Here is a 15,610-nt window from a genome sequence, read left to right as displayed (position 1 = left end):
ACGCTGTCGTTTTATAGAAATATATTTATATGTACATATGCATTTGTTCTGATTTGGATATTATAAATATATATATATATTTATTTATTATATTGAATATTTCTGCTTTGATTAAAGTAACACCATAGTGTCCTGAAAAAAGGAAAAAGGAGCGGAAAAGATATATATGTATTCTTATCCGATGTATAAAGACACTTCATTATGTAATAAATAAATATATCTATTAAATAATTAAAGTATTCATTTAATTTATTTTAATAGAGGAAAAAATCGCAAATAAAATAAAATAGTAATAATAAATATAAGTTTTTTTTTTTTTTTTTTAGTTGTATTTGAATCACTTTCTGAATAATTAGAGAAATAGTATTTAATATAGTCCAACACTAGAGTATGGTTGTACCTGTCAAGTACGCCCTTGTGTACCGGTCAGTTGCCCTTTGCCACCAGTATAAATACCACGCATCGGTCCTTTCGTTTCGCCCAACTTCAAGTCTTCCTTTCTGTATTCTCTCACTACAACCGAATCAGTTCTCGCATTTCCATTTTGAGTTTGATTTCGATTTCGATATTTTAACGACGCAATGAAGAAATTGATGAGGAAATTTTCCAAAGTTGCGGATTCTTCACAGTATTGCTTGTTGAGATCCGAGACGAGGAGGACGGGGCGGTGCGCGGAATCGTATCGGAAGAGAGACGGAGGAGTTCCTGAAGGTCATCTACCAGTGTACGTTGGAGAGGAGATGGAGCGGTTCGTCGTGAGCGCGGAGTTGTTGAATCATCCTATATTCGTGACGCTGCTCAATAAATCGGCGCAGGAGTACGGATACGAGCAAAAAGGAGTGTTGCGGATCCCCTGCCACGTTTTCCTCTTCGAACGCGTGCTCGAGGCGCTGCGAGTCGGCGGCGAGGCGCGAGACCTGCAGGAAATACTCAGCACTTTATCCGATGAGTTGTAACAGGCGAAGACGAGAATATATATAATTATTTAGGGCGAGGAATACAAACATGATGGCGTTTAGCTCTTTGGTATAATTTTTCCTTTTTTTTGGAAAATTTTCGTTTTCATTTCTACTATTTTAGCTTCTCTGCTGTAAATACGTTGTGATGCACAAAGTAGAGAAGTATAAAAGCGTAGAGTTCTGATGAAGGCGTTTTTTGCCTGATGACGACGGTGATGTAGAATTTGCAGAGATCGGAAATTAAGGATTACAGTATTTTAAATCTACTCTTACTCTCCAGTCCAGATCCATTTCTCCTTACTCTGTTCGTCACACGCATCGATTTGCATCCCTAATTCTTCTCCAATATGTTGATGTCAATCTCCTTCTCAGCACGAAACACGATTTGAATTATTGAAATTGTTGATGAAGTTATTCCATATCTGCAATCTGTAAGTCTGTCAGGTAGTTCATCCTCCGCCAAAAAAGGAGCTCACGGAATTGGTATTATCCGGATGAGCAACGGAAAGCCAACAGTCATGGAGACCAACAGACAGCTCAGCCAACACAAATTCCGCGATGCCGGAGGAGCCTTGGATTCGTTTCCCAGGGGTATGATGTAGGGGCGAAATTGTCTTTTCACCGAACTCTGTTCCGTCACAAAAATATCTCTTCCAGGTACGCATATCTTGTGCATATTCCCAAATTTTCCTCATTCTTTATAATACAAAGCATGATTGAGGGGAGCCATTTTTGGCCAAAGTAACTGCAAGGTTCCCCCATCTTTGTATGGTAAATAATATCTACAATCTTTAATTACTGCTTTTAACTCTTCCAACAATCATTCTGCTTCTAGATCCAAATAATAGTCTCTGTGAAACTTTAACTATTGCCATCGGTGATTAAAATATTGGCCTAGTTTTACCATCAGGACTTGCAAGCAAGACTTTGTTAGCTTTGAAAATTATAATGGGTAGAAATCATCTGGAAAGTGAGTGACAGCAATCGTATTATTAATTTTCTGTGTATCTGGTCAGCATCGGAAGTAACATAATCTTTTTTCTAATTGTTGAACATATCTCTGTGCTGATTTTGCTGCAGAATTGAAGGAAATTTCCATGTATTGATTACTTGTGCCCCTTGGAAAAACGGTACCTGAAAAAGTCATTTTCATCACTGAAAAGAATCCGTACGGAAGGCAGAATTGCACATAAATAAATAAAAATCAGTATTAAAAGAATTTTGCTAGTAAAAGATGACCTGTCACATAAGAGAAAATTTGTGATTTTGAAGTAATAAGTTCAAATCACAGTCTCCTTCTCGTCTCCAGGTTTTATAGTTTATCACTATGGCTTACAAACCGATTTCGATAAAGTAAGTTATGGTGTGTTTGTTTGAAGAATTTGTTTGGATTTTCACTATTCATCATATTTTTTTCCCCCAAAAATATCAAATCAAACACTTATTTTTCATTTTTTATATCATACTAAAAATCAATTTTACATTCAAAACATCACGTCAATATCTATTTATATCACATCATATAACTATTCAAATTCAAAATTTTTACTATTCATATCCCAACTTAAAATCCAAACCCTCGAACAAACACACCCTTGAGTGAATTAAGTGTTATATATGATCTAAAAACAACCAGTTTAATAAAATTAGCCAATTTTATATTTTTATTTGACTGGTGATTCATATATAATATTATATATATATATATATATATTTATAAAGTCACTTTCCGATTGATATTGCTTTTGCAGTTGACAACGACTACATTCTATTCAATGGAAATCTGCTCCTCTAATCACTAATAATTAATCAATGTGTACGACATTGTATGGTATTCTGTAATTTCCTTTTATTTTCCATATTTGGGAAAAAATTATATATAATGATGATTTCCCCCCGCATGGATTATGGATACATATGCAAATTCATTTCTTTCCCTGCTAAATAAATAGAAGGATATCACTGTATATTAAGCTTCTATTTATTTAGAGTTTGTTCTTAGAATTATTTATAAAAATAAATTATTTTCAAATATATTGTTATAATTTGTTTCTTGACTGTGCCAATGATTGCAATGAGGCTTGCCTTCAGCATATAATTATCAAAATAGAATAAAAATATATAATCATTTTCACGTACAATTTATAAACACCAATATAAAATACTTACTATAAATATCACCGAGCAAATATAATTAAATAATTAGAGGTCAGTTTATATGATTTATTCATCTGACACAATCACGCAACTCATCATTGAAGATCGAATTAAGAAATTAGATTAGTTCTTAGGGCTGAAGCCAAGCTTTTTATTTTATTTTATTTATATATTAATAATATTTTAATAACCGTTGCTCTAAACTAAACCGTTTGACGACTTCTCCTAAGTTTATGCTCTTCAACGGTTGCCAATTAATGAGCCGCTAATTAAACAGCAACAAAATAGATAAATAAATAAGTTAAAAAATAATAATAATAACGCCACGTGTCGGCTCTCGATTCGCCTGCATGAATTATTTTATTTTTTTTTAAAAACGGGTATCAATCATCACATGCAAGTCCATCCATCGCTGGTCATTATTGCAAAAGAATAAACAATACATCCAATGATGACTGACACTACTTTTGAACAAGTCAAGATAATTAATTAATTAATTAATTAAGTAGGAAATGACATTCATTAATTAGATCCGAGAAAGAAGGGTGCAGCCACGCACATGGCTATAGCTAATAGCTTCCTTCATTAATTATTAACAACGAACCTAGACCGGACCGGACCGGACCGGACCCGACACCTCTCTTCTTGTTTCCTCGATTCACACATGCTTTCACATTATCCGCCAATGGACGACTTCGTGTTCTCTTTTTGTCTTTTATATATTTCGATACGATATGATATTTTATATGGGACAATTAAGTCCGCTTTGATTGGAAATAGTAAAAGAATATGTACGAACAAAAATTATTGTATAAAAGATTGCAAAGAGTTAACCTTTTTGTGAATAGTATTATTCACAACATATATTGTTTATAATAACAGTATGATCTGTTTTTTAATAATAATAAATGTGTTGTATACTGATATGTCATGTGCTAAAATCAATTGTTATGTGTGATGTATGAAACTATAGCATGTGTTGTTAGTTTATGTGTTTTATTTGTATTATATTAACATATATAATGTACTATTGCAGTAATATTGTATGTTGTTGAAACTATAATATGTGTGTTTTTGTTCATGTATTGTGCTTGTATTATATGTAGCCACTGACATATATAAATAGACTTGCTTAAGCAATGTAAATGGTCTGGTCTTTACTTTAATTAGAAAGTATTGGATTAATGGGGTGTCATGTGACTGCATGTTAATTTCACCTTCTTTCCCACGCAACCTTGCTATGCATGTATGTATATATATGCATATATATATATATAAACTTAAGGTTAAATTGCACAAAATTTACATGTGGTTTCATGAAATTGCGCCAAATTTCTTATACTTCTAAAATTGCATAAAACTCCCCTATGGTTTCATAACTCTGCGTCTAACCCCCTCGACGCTCCTTATTTAACGATATTTGACTTAAATGCTCTCAAACTGCAGATAAATTTTAGAATCTTAATTTCTAAACCCCTAAAATTATAAATATATTCATTTTCTTTATATTTAGTTTCAAAAATTGTAAATATATTCAAAAGTAGTTATTTTTCTCAGGTTTTAAGAGTTTATTTTTTACTTTTTGGGGGGGCTAAATATAAGAAAAATAAATATATATGTAATTTTAGAGATTTAGAAATTGAAATTTTAAAATTTATTCGCAATTTAGGCGTAGTTAGGTCAAATACCGTTAAATAAGAACCGCCGAAGGAATTAGATATAGAATTTATGAAACTATAATAGAATTTAACGCAATTTTAAAAGTACGAGAAATTTGATGCAATTTCATAAAATCACTGATGAATTTGTGAAATTTACCCTAAACTTAATAATATCAATAATAATTATATATATACATATATGTGTGTCAGTGTGTGCGTCACATGTAAGAAACTAAAATAAGTTAAGTGTGTGCAAGCTGTTGAGCATATTAATGGGTGATTTCTTTTCGTTGTGATCTTCCAAATGATTGCAATATTATTATGATCAAAAAGAAGTATATGTATATATATATATTTATTTATTTATTTATAATACTTGTATTTATCTGACGAGGAGCAGCTATAATCAGTTGGGGAGATCTTGGCCTCGTGATTATTTTTATTATTAATTAATTAATTTGGAGAATTAATGCACAAATTAATGTCGAAATTCATCACCCATTGATGCGATACAAATTCAATGAATGAGAACAATAACGACGACAGCTACACTTTATATATGTTGTAAAAAAAAAAGGAAAAAGAAAAATTGTTTTCTTTATTTTTAAATATTACTATTACAGGTTGAGGTGAAGGACAGATATTTAGGCTTTTAAAATTTTGGGCTCGTGAATAATGAATCATGATCCAATTAAATTTAAATGGGCCGATAGAATTGGCTTTTAAAGATTGCCCAGCTACGTTATCCTTCATTACGAATGGGCCCAATATTATTGTTTTTATTATTTTAATATTTCATTCAATAAAATTATAATACCAATAGTTAAAAGCCATGATGCATATGATAAAATATGTCTCTGTTATTGCATTTTCACACGTAAATTATTTCTTTTATATCAAAATATATTTTTAATAAAAAAAGTCCAAAAGAATAAAATACACAAACAAACACATCCAAAGTTAGTTTTCGATCAAAATTGTAATGTTGATGACAATAATTTAATGGAATTGAAAAAAAAAATTAAAAAAAAAAGAAAAAGAAGAAGAAGAGAAAGAGAGAGCTTTTCTTTAGAACAAAAAAGTACAACCACATGTTTTATTGAACTATTTATCACGTAATTTTAACGACTATATGTCAATTCCTTCGACAAAAGAATAGCTGCGGTTGCGAGTTTCCACATTATAAAATATTAATAAAAAAAATAACTAAAAAAACATATACAATATGTTGGGGTGCAAACCCAATATCACATTGGACGTTGCGAAGAAAATTACACACCTTATAAGTCCAAACTCCACTAGTATGAGGTTTTTTTTTGGAGGATATCCAAAAACAAATCCGTGCGGACTTCCGCCCAAAGCGGACAATATCATATTAGTGTTGAGTTGACCCAATCCCAACACAATATATATATATATATATATACACACGTGACTTAAATTTTAATGTTTAGAAGAATACCTTGCGGTTCAATTTTACCCAAAATTGATGCCTTTAATTCAAACCATGGTAACATCGACATTCTGATTTATTTAAGCAAAAACCCATTATTGTTAGGACATTATTTCCAAATTTTACTGTCACAAATTAATAAATTTAATTGGATCAATTAATTGATTACCCAACTAACTCTTTAACGTTAATCTAATTTCATCATATCCAAACAAAGTTGTCACCACCACTTAACATCCAAACACTAATTTTGAAACCCTAACTATAAATTCAACATATACATAATTATATCTTCTATCGACACATAAATAATTCAATAACGCCATTTGATGTGTGTATATATATATATATATTATATACGTATCAGGACTTGTAAATGTATGCATGTCAAAATCATTCACCTACTCTATTGTTTATAAAATAAAAAATAAAAAATAATTCAAGAAAATGATTGAAACCCATGTAAGCAAATCATAGCTATACATTAGTGTTTCAATCTCAATTTTTTGTATATCATTCTTTTTTTATTTTTGCAACATGGGTTTGTTTGGCTTGTGTTTATATTTTGTTTTTAGATAAAATAACGATTACTCACGATGTTTTGTATGAAAAATTGTTAAGTTTTTATAAATAACGATGAGATTCTATGATAAAGAAAAGTAAAAATAAAGTTAAAACCAACAAAACCCTTATATTCAATTCTCATTTTTCATACAGATTATTACTTTCAATTTCATTACTTAAAAAATTATCATTGCTACAAATATAAAATAAAGATAAATGAAAGCAACCCATGAATTAATATATATATATATATATGTGTGATGATGGTTAATAAGTTGGGTCATTAATGAGTGTTCTTTTAATAGTTGTGTGATGCAACTAAAATAATTGTAAATAAATAGAAAAATTGGCAACTAACAAACCCATCATTTAATTATTTTGCATACATACCTCATTTAATGGATTTAGTTCAATGATGCACATCTCCTTCAATGCTTAATTTTAAATTTTATTTTAAAGTTTTTATCAAGTTGCGACTTGTCATCTCATACTCTCATATACTATACAAGTTTATTGAGTAAAACTCTAATATCATATTAGAAGATATAAACGATTGTCTCGCCTAAAAATTTAAATGTAAGAACACGTGTTATTTATTTATTTTATCTACAAACGAAAATCAACCCATATATAAATCAAGCTGATAAGCATTTCTTTGATTTTCTTTTTTTTTTTTTTTTGTTCACGCAATATAATTTAAACACATAATTGTCGAATAATATTATTTGAAATTCTTTTATTTTCTTTTTCTATAATGATAACATCGATTCATTTATATGAGTAGCTATATAATATTTATGTGGAATTTAATACAAGTTAGGTAGAGAAATGAATAGGTATAGTAAATGCTACCATTATTATCATCTTGAAGAAACTATAAATATTAATCCATTTAAGAAGTTTAGGTAGATACTGTTTTCAATTTATGGATTCTCCACACTTGCATTTATTTACACCCAATATATATATATATATATATTTCACTTTCTCATTATTATTTTTTTTAAATTTTCTTTTGGCAATGTTATACTGTCTTTTTAAATATATCTGATTTTTTTTTTAAAAAAAAAAAACTAATTTTAATTTATAAGTAAAAAAATTGAAGAATATATAGATAATTAAAGAAATGCAAAATATAAATACAACTTTCGGAGCTCATCAATGAGGCTTCTCTTCCTCTCATGCATACACTCATTTCTAAGAAACCCTTCAACTTTTGCTAAACTCTATTTTAGTATCATTGTCATTTTCAACTTTCCCCCTCCTTACGCAAGTTATCTAACTTTATGGCATATTTGGGAATAAAATATATTTTTCCATTTTTTAAAAACTGTGTTATTTTTAAATTGTCATTTTTCATATTTAAATTATAATATATATTTATTCAAAACTTGTCGTTAAGTTAATCTAACTACAATGGAAACGTTGGTTGTTAATAGACTTGTTTTTAATTTTTATTTTTTGATGTATATATTATTTACTTTTATATTCAGTATTTCTTGTTTATTTGAAATCGTTACATTTAATTAATATTCAATTAAAAGATAAAAACAAAATAGACTTGAATTATTTTATAATATCTATCACAAAATAATAAATTATTGGTCTAAATGATAAGATATGCTCCAATTATATAAACATACAACTTCAAACTATAACGGAATAAATAAATAATATTTATATATTAGTTTGTGTTATTATCTATTGATGGATTATTTTACCCTTATAAATTTATTGGTAGTGCAATAATATATGGATAAATAAATATCATTGAAATATAATTAGTAAATAATTAATAATATATTGATAAAAATTATTATTTTTTTTGTTTTTACAGAGTTTAATTACTATTATTATATTACTAATGACATTAGTAACTAATTTTATTAAATTATGTATTTAAAGTTCACGTAGATAACTCCAAATTCATATGCTAATAGAAGACATCCACTAGTTTTGCATTAAAGGTATATTATATAAAGTTTATAATATATATATATATATATACACGTCATAGAGAAGTATGAGATTTGAAAATTCAATATTGCATTTGGGTAGCCGGTAAACGTTATTTCACATGTATTTATTATTATAGAGACCATTTTCTGTTTTTACTTTTTAAATAATGTATTTTCCACTAGGAGAATTTAAACATGTGAAATTAAAGGGTAATATATAAGAAAATTAGGTTGTGTTTGTTCGTGGGGTTCAAGTCTTAAATAATAAAAAATTAAAATTAAATTTAAATTATACATCCTTCTCGTAAGGACATCTTTTGTCTTTTGCTTTAATATTAAAAATATCATTAAATTTGTATAATTTGCTCTACAAATAAAATTAATAAAAATATTTTGTCATTTTCTATTTATTTGTACTTAACACAGTCTTGATGATTTTATCTTTTGAATTAACAAGTAGTTTTATTTAGTTTATCTGAATGTTTTTAATTTATGCAGCCATTTTATCAAATTTTCAAATTTATTGTATGCATGGATAATTTAAATAATTTCAAATAAATTGCTTAATTAAAATATATTGTTCATTTATCTCAATAGACGTATGATGCTCTTTTATCCAATAAAATACTTGTAGAAAATTTTTACTATCAATCAACAAAATAAATATTTGTAAATTTTAATAAAGTATCATAATTAATAAAAAGATATTTTCTCACATTATCGGTAGTGTGTAAGAGTATAAAAAATATTACTACTTATTAGTTAATGCTCCCATTATTGCATTTATTTTCAGTTGAAATTATTGGTACTTAAATTGATATTTGAATGCTTTTAATTTCTTTCTAACTTCCTCATTTAATGTCTTTCGTGTCGAGAAGGATAAACATCAGAGTCAGCACTTATTTATTTAATTTCGACCATAATTCCATGAAAAAGTTACAAATGTTTCAATATAGTAATCCTTCCGTCCCACGTCATATGTTTGGGTTCTTGTAGACACGTGAATTTAGAATAAATATAATTAGTAAATAATTAAGAATGTATTAGTGAAAATAATTATTCTATAATATAAATTAATTATAAATTAAAATTAAGATAATTAACTCTTTTAATTAAAATAAAAAAGAAATAAATTTAAAAATTTAAAACAAAATTAAAGTGTGTAATTATTTTCCATAAAAGAAAAATGACATGGGATGTGGGACGAACAGAAACGGCAATATGGACATAGTATGTGGGACGGACGGAGTATATAATAGTATATAATTTATCATGTGTGTATATATATATATATATTTTGTTTTTTTTTTTAATATAATATTTTATTGAAATCAATGATGATTGATATAGCACGCAATTTGACTTTAATGTCACGTGGAAAAATATTATATGGAGGTTGTTAAATGATTGTATCAATTCAAGATTTTATAGTATGGAATAATGTAGCATATAATAACAAATGGTCAATTATCTAGGAAGTGAGTTTAATGGTTGAAATAGTAATTAAAATAAATTCAATAATATTTAATATAATATTTAAATAAAAACAAATTATACTATTCCAGAATGCAATAACTCAAATAAAAATCTGCAGACAACTTTGTTGTGTAACTCACTCCTAAAGTAGGTATGCATATTCAAAGATGGCAGGACGAAATAAGTCACATTTACTATTTGTTAGGTGCACGAATGAAATGAAATTTATTTTTGTGACACGTCCCTGTTGCCTTTGTTTCCCCATTATTTTATTTTGTTCTATTTTTCCAAATGATCACATTTAAATTTCACTTCCTCAAAATCAAACATTCAGCACCACATTGAAAATACAAGAACCAAAATTAAAAATTATTCAAGAAAATACGAATATTCATTTCAATATTAGCTTCAGCTACTGAGATGGGATAATGGTCCAAAATGAACATCCAACTATATCTAAATTGTCTTTATATTTATATTTATATAGATCATTATATATATACCAATATATTTTTTTTTATACCATATATGAAAAGCTTGTTTCCTATCTTTACAAAAAATACATGGCGAGGCTTAAAGATGGCTCCACCCCCAACCATTCAAATGGATATGTTTAGATCAATTCGAGGCTTCTTTTCCGGCGGCGCCGCCGCCGGCAACGGGATGTCGCGGTTGCAACGAGGGCATCGGGGCTCGTTTTTTGGGATCAGAACATAGAGTAAGCAGCTGGGGCATCCGGCAGCGACAGGGGCCAATGAATTCTCATCTAGATGACGATCAATCTCGCTATCCTTGATCGAGGATGATGAATTTGAGCGAGGCGACGAGCAGGAAATCGACAGCGATCTTGAGTTCGAGCGCTTCCTGCCAGTCTCCTTCTCCGCCCTGGCGAGCGCAGACTTGACTTTATCGAGGGTGCATACGCTCTGGTAATTCGAGGATGATGGCGATGCAGCAGTGGATAGGGAATCCAGTTTTAAGTCTAGGCTGGGATGTTCTAAGAGAGTGAGAGGCTGCTGCTGCTGCTTCGCCATGGGAGGGAAATTGAGGTCCTGGAGCTTAATGGCTGTGGAGTTTTTGCTCTGTGGCCTCTGTTCTGAAGTGGATGATGAGTTTGATGAATTGCATCTCTGTAGATAAACTTTCCCTGACTGCAATCAATCGGGAATACCACACACGAATGAATGAATGAATGAAATAACGGTTAAGATCTAAAGTCACAGGCGTTGGGTAGAAATTAGGGTTCATAACAACATATCTATGAAGCTAATTTTGAAATTAGGGTTTATGAAGACCATAAAAAAATCCCCAAATAAAATCAGAGCCAGAAATTAATTATCGTCGCTCCGGAATCCACCATCGAAACGTTGTCAACAAATCATCAACAACAGAACTGCAAAAACTCAATTCTACCTTCAAATCGAGGCGTTTCTCCCAGCCGCAGGGCACCTGCAAATCGAGGTCCAACTCCTGAGCGTCATGGCCGCAACTCCCACCCAACAAATCCCGGGTAATCGGAGCCGTCGGTTTCGCCGACTCCTTCGCATCCCCACCGTTCATCAATCTGATCAATGAGCTAACGTCGGCAGCCATCCCCGGCGAAGAATTCCAAACCAGAAAATGAAATTATGAAAGAAGAGTTACGGAGAGAAAATAAAAGGGGGACAGCAGAGGAGGGGAATATGGGTGGAGGAATTTATAGTGAGGGTCAGAGGAAAATTTTGAGTATGAAAATGGTAAAGCAGTTTAAATGAGCATAATGAAGAATTTAAAGCCCGATTTATTTTCATTTATTTGGTAATATTGCAATTAATGAATGGAAATCTTGGAAGGGATTGATGATGAGTTGGATGTATTAAGATTCTATCAATTGCATTAATTGCACCACTAAAGGACAGCTGTCAGTTAATGCCCACGCGACCTTTTGCCTTCCTTCCTCACATTTCTCTCATTAATGCTCCTTCCTTCTAATCACTTTATTATTATTATTATAATTATTATTTTTATTATTAACGATGCAATCACTCGTTAATCGCCCCTTGAGCTTTCGTCATTAATATTAATATCGCATTTTTGGAAGATTTTTATTTTTATTTCTCTTAAACTAATAAAAATAAAAATGATGTATTGTTTTGTGTATTTTATGGAAATGGTCTGAATATAATAGTGCCAGATTTTATCATATTTAGAACGTAATTAATTATTAATTACGTAGGCTGGTTGGTTAGTCAACTGTATTAAATTTGGGTTGAATAAGTGTGAGGAAGATAAAGCCTAAGCATTAATTGTCAAAAATTAGTTATTTCATTTTGACTCTTGACTTTATATTATATTTTAATTTGTTTTGAAATAAAAAAGTTGCAATATAAAAAAATAAATAAATAAATAAAATTACTATTTGAATAGTAAAGAAAATTGCATGTTTTGATATTATTATTATTATATATATATATATATAGTAAGAAATAGATTTCGAAATACCATTGTTTAGGTATTTGCTTAAAATTTATGCTGTATATATTGCAATGAGTTAAATGTGTTTAATCATTAATGATATTGCTGTATCTTATAGCATTAATTTATGTAATTAAGGAGGACATTTAAAACCAATTATGGTTATGGAAATATAATATAAATTTTCATGCCTTTTAATTTAATTAATTTATTTATTTGACCAAGGGCGTTAATACTTCATAAAGTTAATTAAAACTCAATATGGATTCTAATAAAAATGATTTTATGTGTGCGTAATTGTGTAATCTTCATAATAAATGCATGAAATGCACTCTTTAATTATATGAGAGGTTTTTCCTTAAAAATATATGTAAATAAACACGGAAGAATCCCTAAAATTAAGAAACACACTTATATATAGAAACACAACAATCAAAATTTTTAATTCTTTTATATAAACTATTTTATATGTAAACATATAATTTTATTAAAAGTTAAGCAAAATATACTTATACTTTTAATCTATATTTTAGTTATCATATAATTTTTATATTAAAAATATATAAACTAAAATATAATTATTTCCAATTATAAATATAGTAAATTAATAATTAATCAATATTAAACAATATATATAAAGATTCAAAATAAAATTTGTTGTGCTTGGTTTGTGTTTAAAATACAAACCATATTATTCAGCTCTCACAATTTCTGATAAAAATATATATATATATATTATTACATCTTATAAAATACTCCATTCGTCCCAATACAATAGTCTTGTTTATCATTTTTGTTCGTCCCAAAATAATAGTCTTAGTTTCATAAATAATCATAACACCATAAAACTACCCCTACTTTTTCATTTTTATTACATAATTGCCAATACACTCACAATGGCAAAAAAGTCTTTTATCTATACTTTTTACCCATTACCAATATAATATCAATATTCTTTAAATCTCGTGTCCAACCCCGTTAAAACTATATTTATGAGACGGAGGGAGTATATCATAAAAATAAACTTAAATCAAACATTAAATTTCAAAAAAATCAAAATAAAATGTTCTTATATATATATAGGATATTAAATAATTATTTTATCAAATATTTTAGTAACTAATACTGATAGAATCCACTATCAACTAATAACAAATAACTAATTGCCAAAAGCACATTTGATGTTTTTGAAAAAAAAAATAATAAAGAATGATTGAATAATAAAAACCTTGAAGCAGCCCACAATCTTAGATGTCTTTACTAGTGAGATTTTGGTTTTGGTTTTAAATAGTAAATTTTTGAATTGAAATAATAATTTGATGTGATATAAATATGTATTGATGTGATATTTTGAATATAAAATTTAATTTAAGTGTAATATAATAAATAAAAAATAAGTATTTAATTTAATATTTTTAGAGAAAAAAAAAATTGAAATAGTAAAACAAAAAAACAAATCAGATAAATAAACACAAGCTTTTGAGGGACTTGAGTTAAAGGTATTTAAAATAATTCCTTGAAACTCTTTAGTTTAATTTAGTTATACATTATTTTATTTGATCAAATATTACATCAAAATAATGTAATAACTAAAATTCAAACCATATACAAACAACATCCAAATTTCAAATCTTTTCATACCCTTTCATTTCGAATATTTTTCTATAACCATGATGAATTTTAGTTACTAAGGATTTCAAATCATAGCATTCAAATTTATTTATTTATAATCCAACGGACCTACAAAGTTCGATTATTGTTACATTAAATGTAATCTGCCAAACTAAAATTTATTTGTCTTAAAACATATGCATCCACAAATGCCACTGGTCAAATTTTAGTATAAAGTTGGCTACCAATGTAAAATTTGTCACGATTTTAATGCTAATGAAAATAAATAAAATAATAATAATAAGTGGACCACAAAAATTTTTCTACACAAATGAATGCAGCTTTAAAAAAAAAAAATTTAAAATTGTGGCTTTTATGGTAGCACTAGCAGTCTTCGAATTTTAATCGTATTCATCTTTTAATTTAATGCAATTCTTAACAAAACGGCATAAATATAACAAAAATAAAAAAAAAAATAAAAAAATAAAAAATATTATTTGTATTGTATAAAGTGTATACTAATTGATTTGAATAAATTCAATTTCAATTCATCAGCCTTTGGAATAAAATCATTATTTTTACATCGAATTAATCTCAACTTATTGTTTAGCAGATTTTAAAGTGAAATTTATCTATAAAAACATATTGTTATTCCTATTGTTGAAGAATAAATTGAATTTTCAAATTATTTATATATATATATGTCATTTGACATTGAATAATAATATATATTTTTTTATTAAGACGAAATATACTTATTCCATCAAAGATTTATTTTTTATTTTTTATTGAAAGTCATAGTGTGGAAAGATTTAATAGCTCCACTTTAATATTCGATTGAGACATCTCATGCCAACAAATAAATAAATAAATAAATAAATAAAAATATTATTATCATTATTGTTGTATAATCCAATCAAGAATAATTTAAATTTGTTAGTGGGACTAATTATTGGTAAAGCCGCAAGCTGTAAAATTGTGGTCCACAAATCAATTCCTCGTTAATTTAATGCTGACTATGAAATATTGTTGCTATAAGTATTATTACATACATATGCCTTAATTTATTTTGTTTTCATATGACCTAGTGAATGATACACACCTCAGCTACTACTAATTAATGACACCCAAACCCTTCTATATGTCCAAAAATAAATAAATAAAGATGTTCGATGCAACGCAAGTATTGTCGGAATGCTGAATTGAATAATTTAATTTAGTATGGGCCTGAAATATAGTTATTTATTGCATTTGTAGGTGAAGTAGGTTGGGCCTAGGCCCAATAATTATTTAGAAGCCCATTACAGGCCCAATTAG

General features: G+C 28.2%; 2 protein-coding genes across 2 annotated transcripts; one reads left to right on the top strand and one right to left on the bottom strand.

Annotated features, from left to right (window-relative positions):
- Nucleotides 1-465: 465 nt before the first annotated feature.
- LOC127247178 (auxin-responsive protein SAUR71-like) lies at nucleotides 466-1,225 on the top strand. Its single transcript, XM_051268917.1, has one exon. It carries the CDS (start codon nucleotides 582-584, stop codon nucleotides 954-956), a length of 375 nt encoding a protein of 124 aa, XP_051124874.1. The 5' UTR covers nucleotides 466-581; the 3' UTR covers nucleotides 957-1,225.
- Nucleotides 1,226-10,576: 9,351 nt separating this feature from the next.
- Nucleotides 10,577-11,962, bottom strand: LOC127248163 (uncharacterized). The gene is made up of 2 exons (XM_051270394.1): nucleotides 11,642-11,962; nucleotides 10,577-11,379 (listed from the first exon to the last, which is right to left on the bottom strand). Exons 1-2 carry the CDS (start codon nucleotides 11,819-11,821, stop codon nucleotides 10,828-10,830), a joined length of 732 nt encoding a protein of 243 aa, XP_051126351.1. The 5' UTR covers nucleotides 11,822-11,962; the 3' UTR covers nucleotides 10,577-10,827.
- Nucleotides 11,963-15,610: the final 3,648 nt, after the last annotated feature.

Source organism: Andrographis paniculata, unplaced genomic scaffold (genome assembly GCF_009805555.1).
Source record: "Andrographis paniculata isolate CXL003 unplaced genomic scaffold, ASM980555v1 Contig32END, whole genome shotgun sequence".
NCBI lineage: Eukaryota > Viridiplantae > Streptophyta > Magnoliopsida > Lamiales > Acanthaceae > Andrographis > Andrographis paniculata.
This window is presented reverse-complemented; position numbering and strand designations above follow the sequence as displayed.

Excerpts from the sequence above, each read along its gene's own strand:
- LOC127247178 (XM_051268917.1), top strand. The coding sequence starts at position 582 with ATGAAGAAATTGATGAGGAAATTTTCCAAAGTTGCGGATTCTTCACAG.
- LOC127248163 (XM_051270394.1), bottom strand. The coding sequence starts at position 11,821 with ATGGCTGCCGACGTTAGCTCATTGATCAGATTGATGAACGGTGGGGAT. Across the intron at positions 11,380-11,641 it reads AGAAACGCCTCGATTTGAAG|TCAGGGAAAGTTTATCTACA; the intron begins GTAGAATTGAGT and ends GATTGATTGCAG.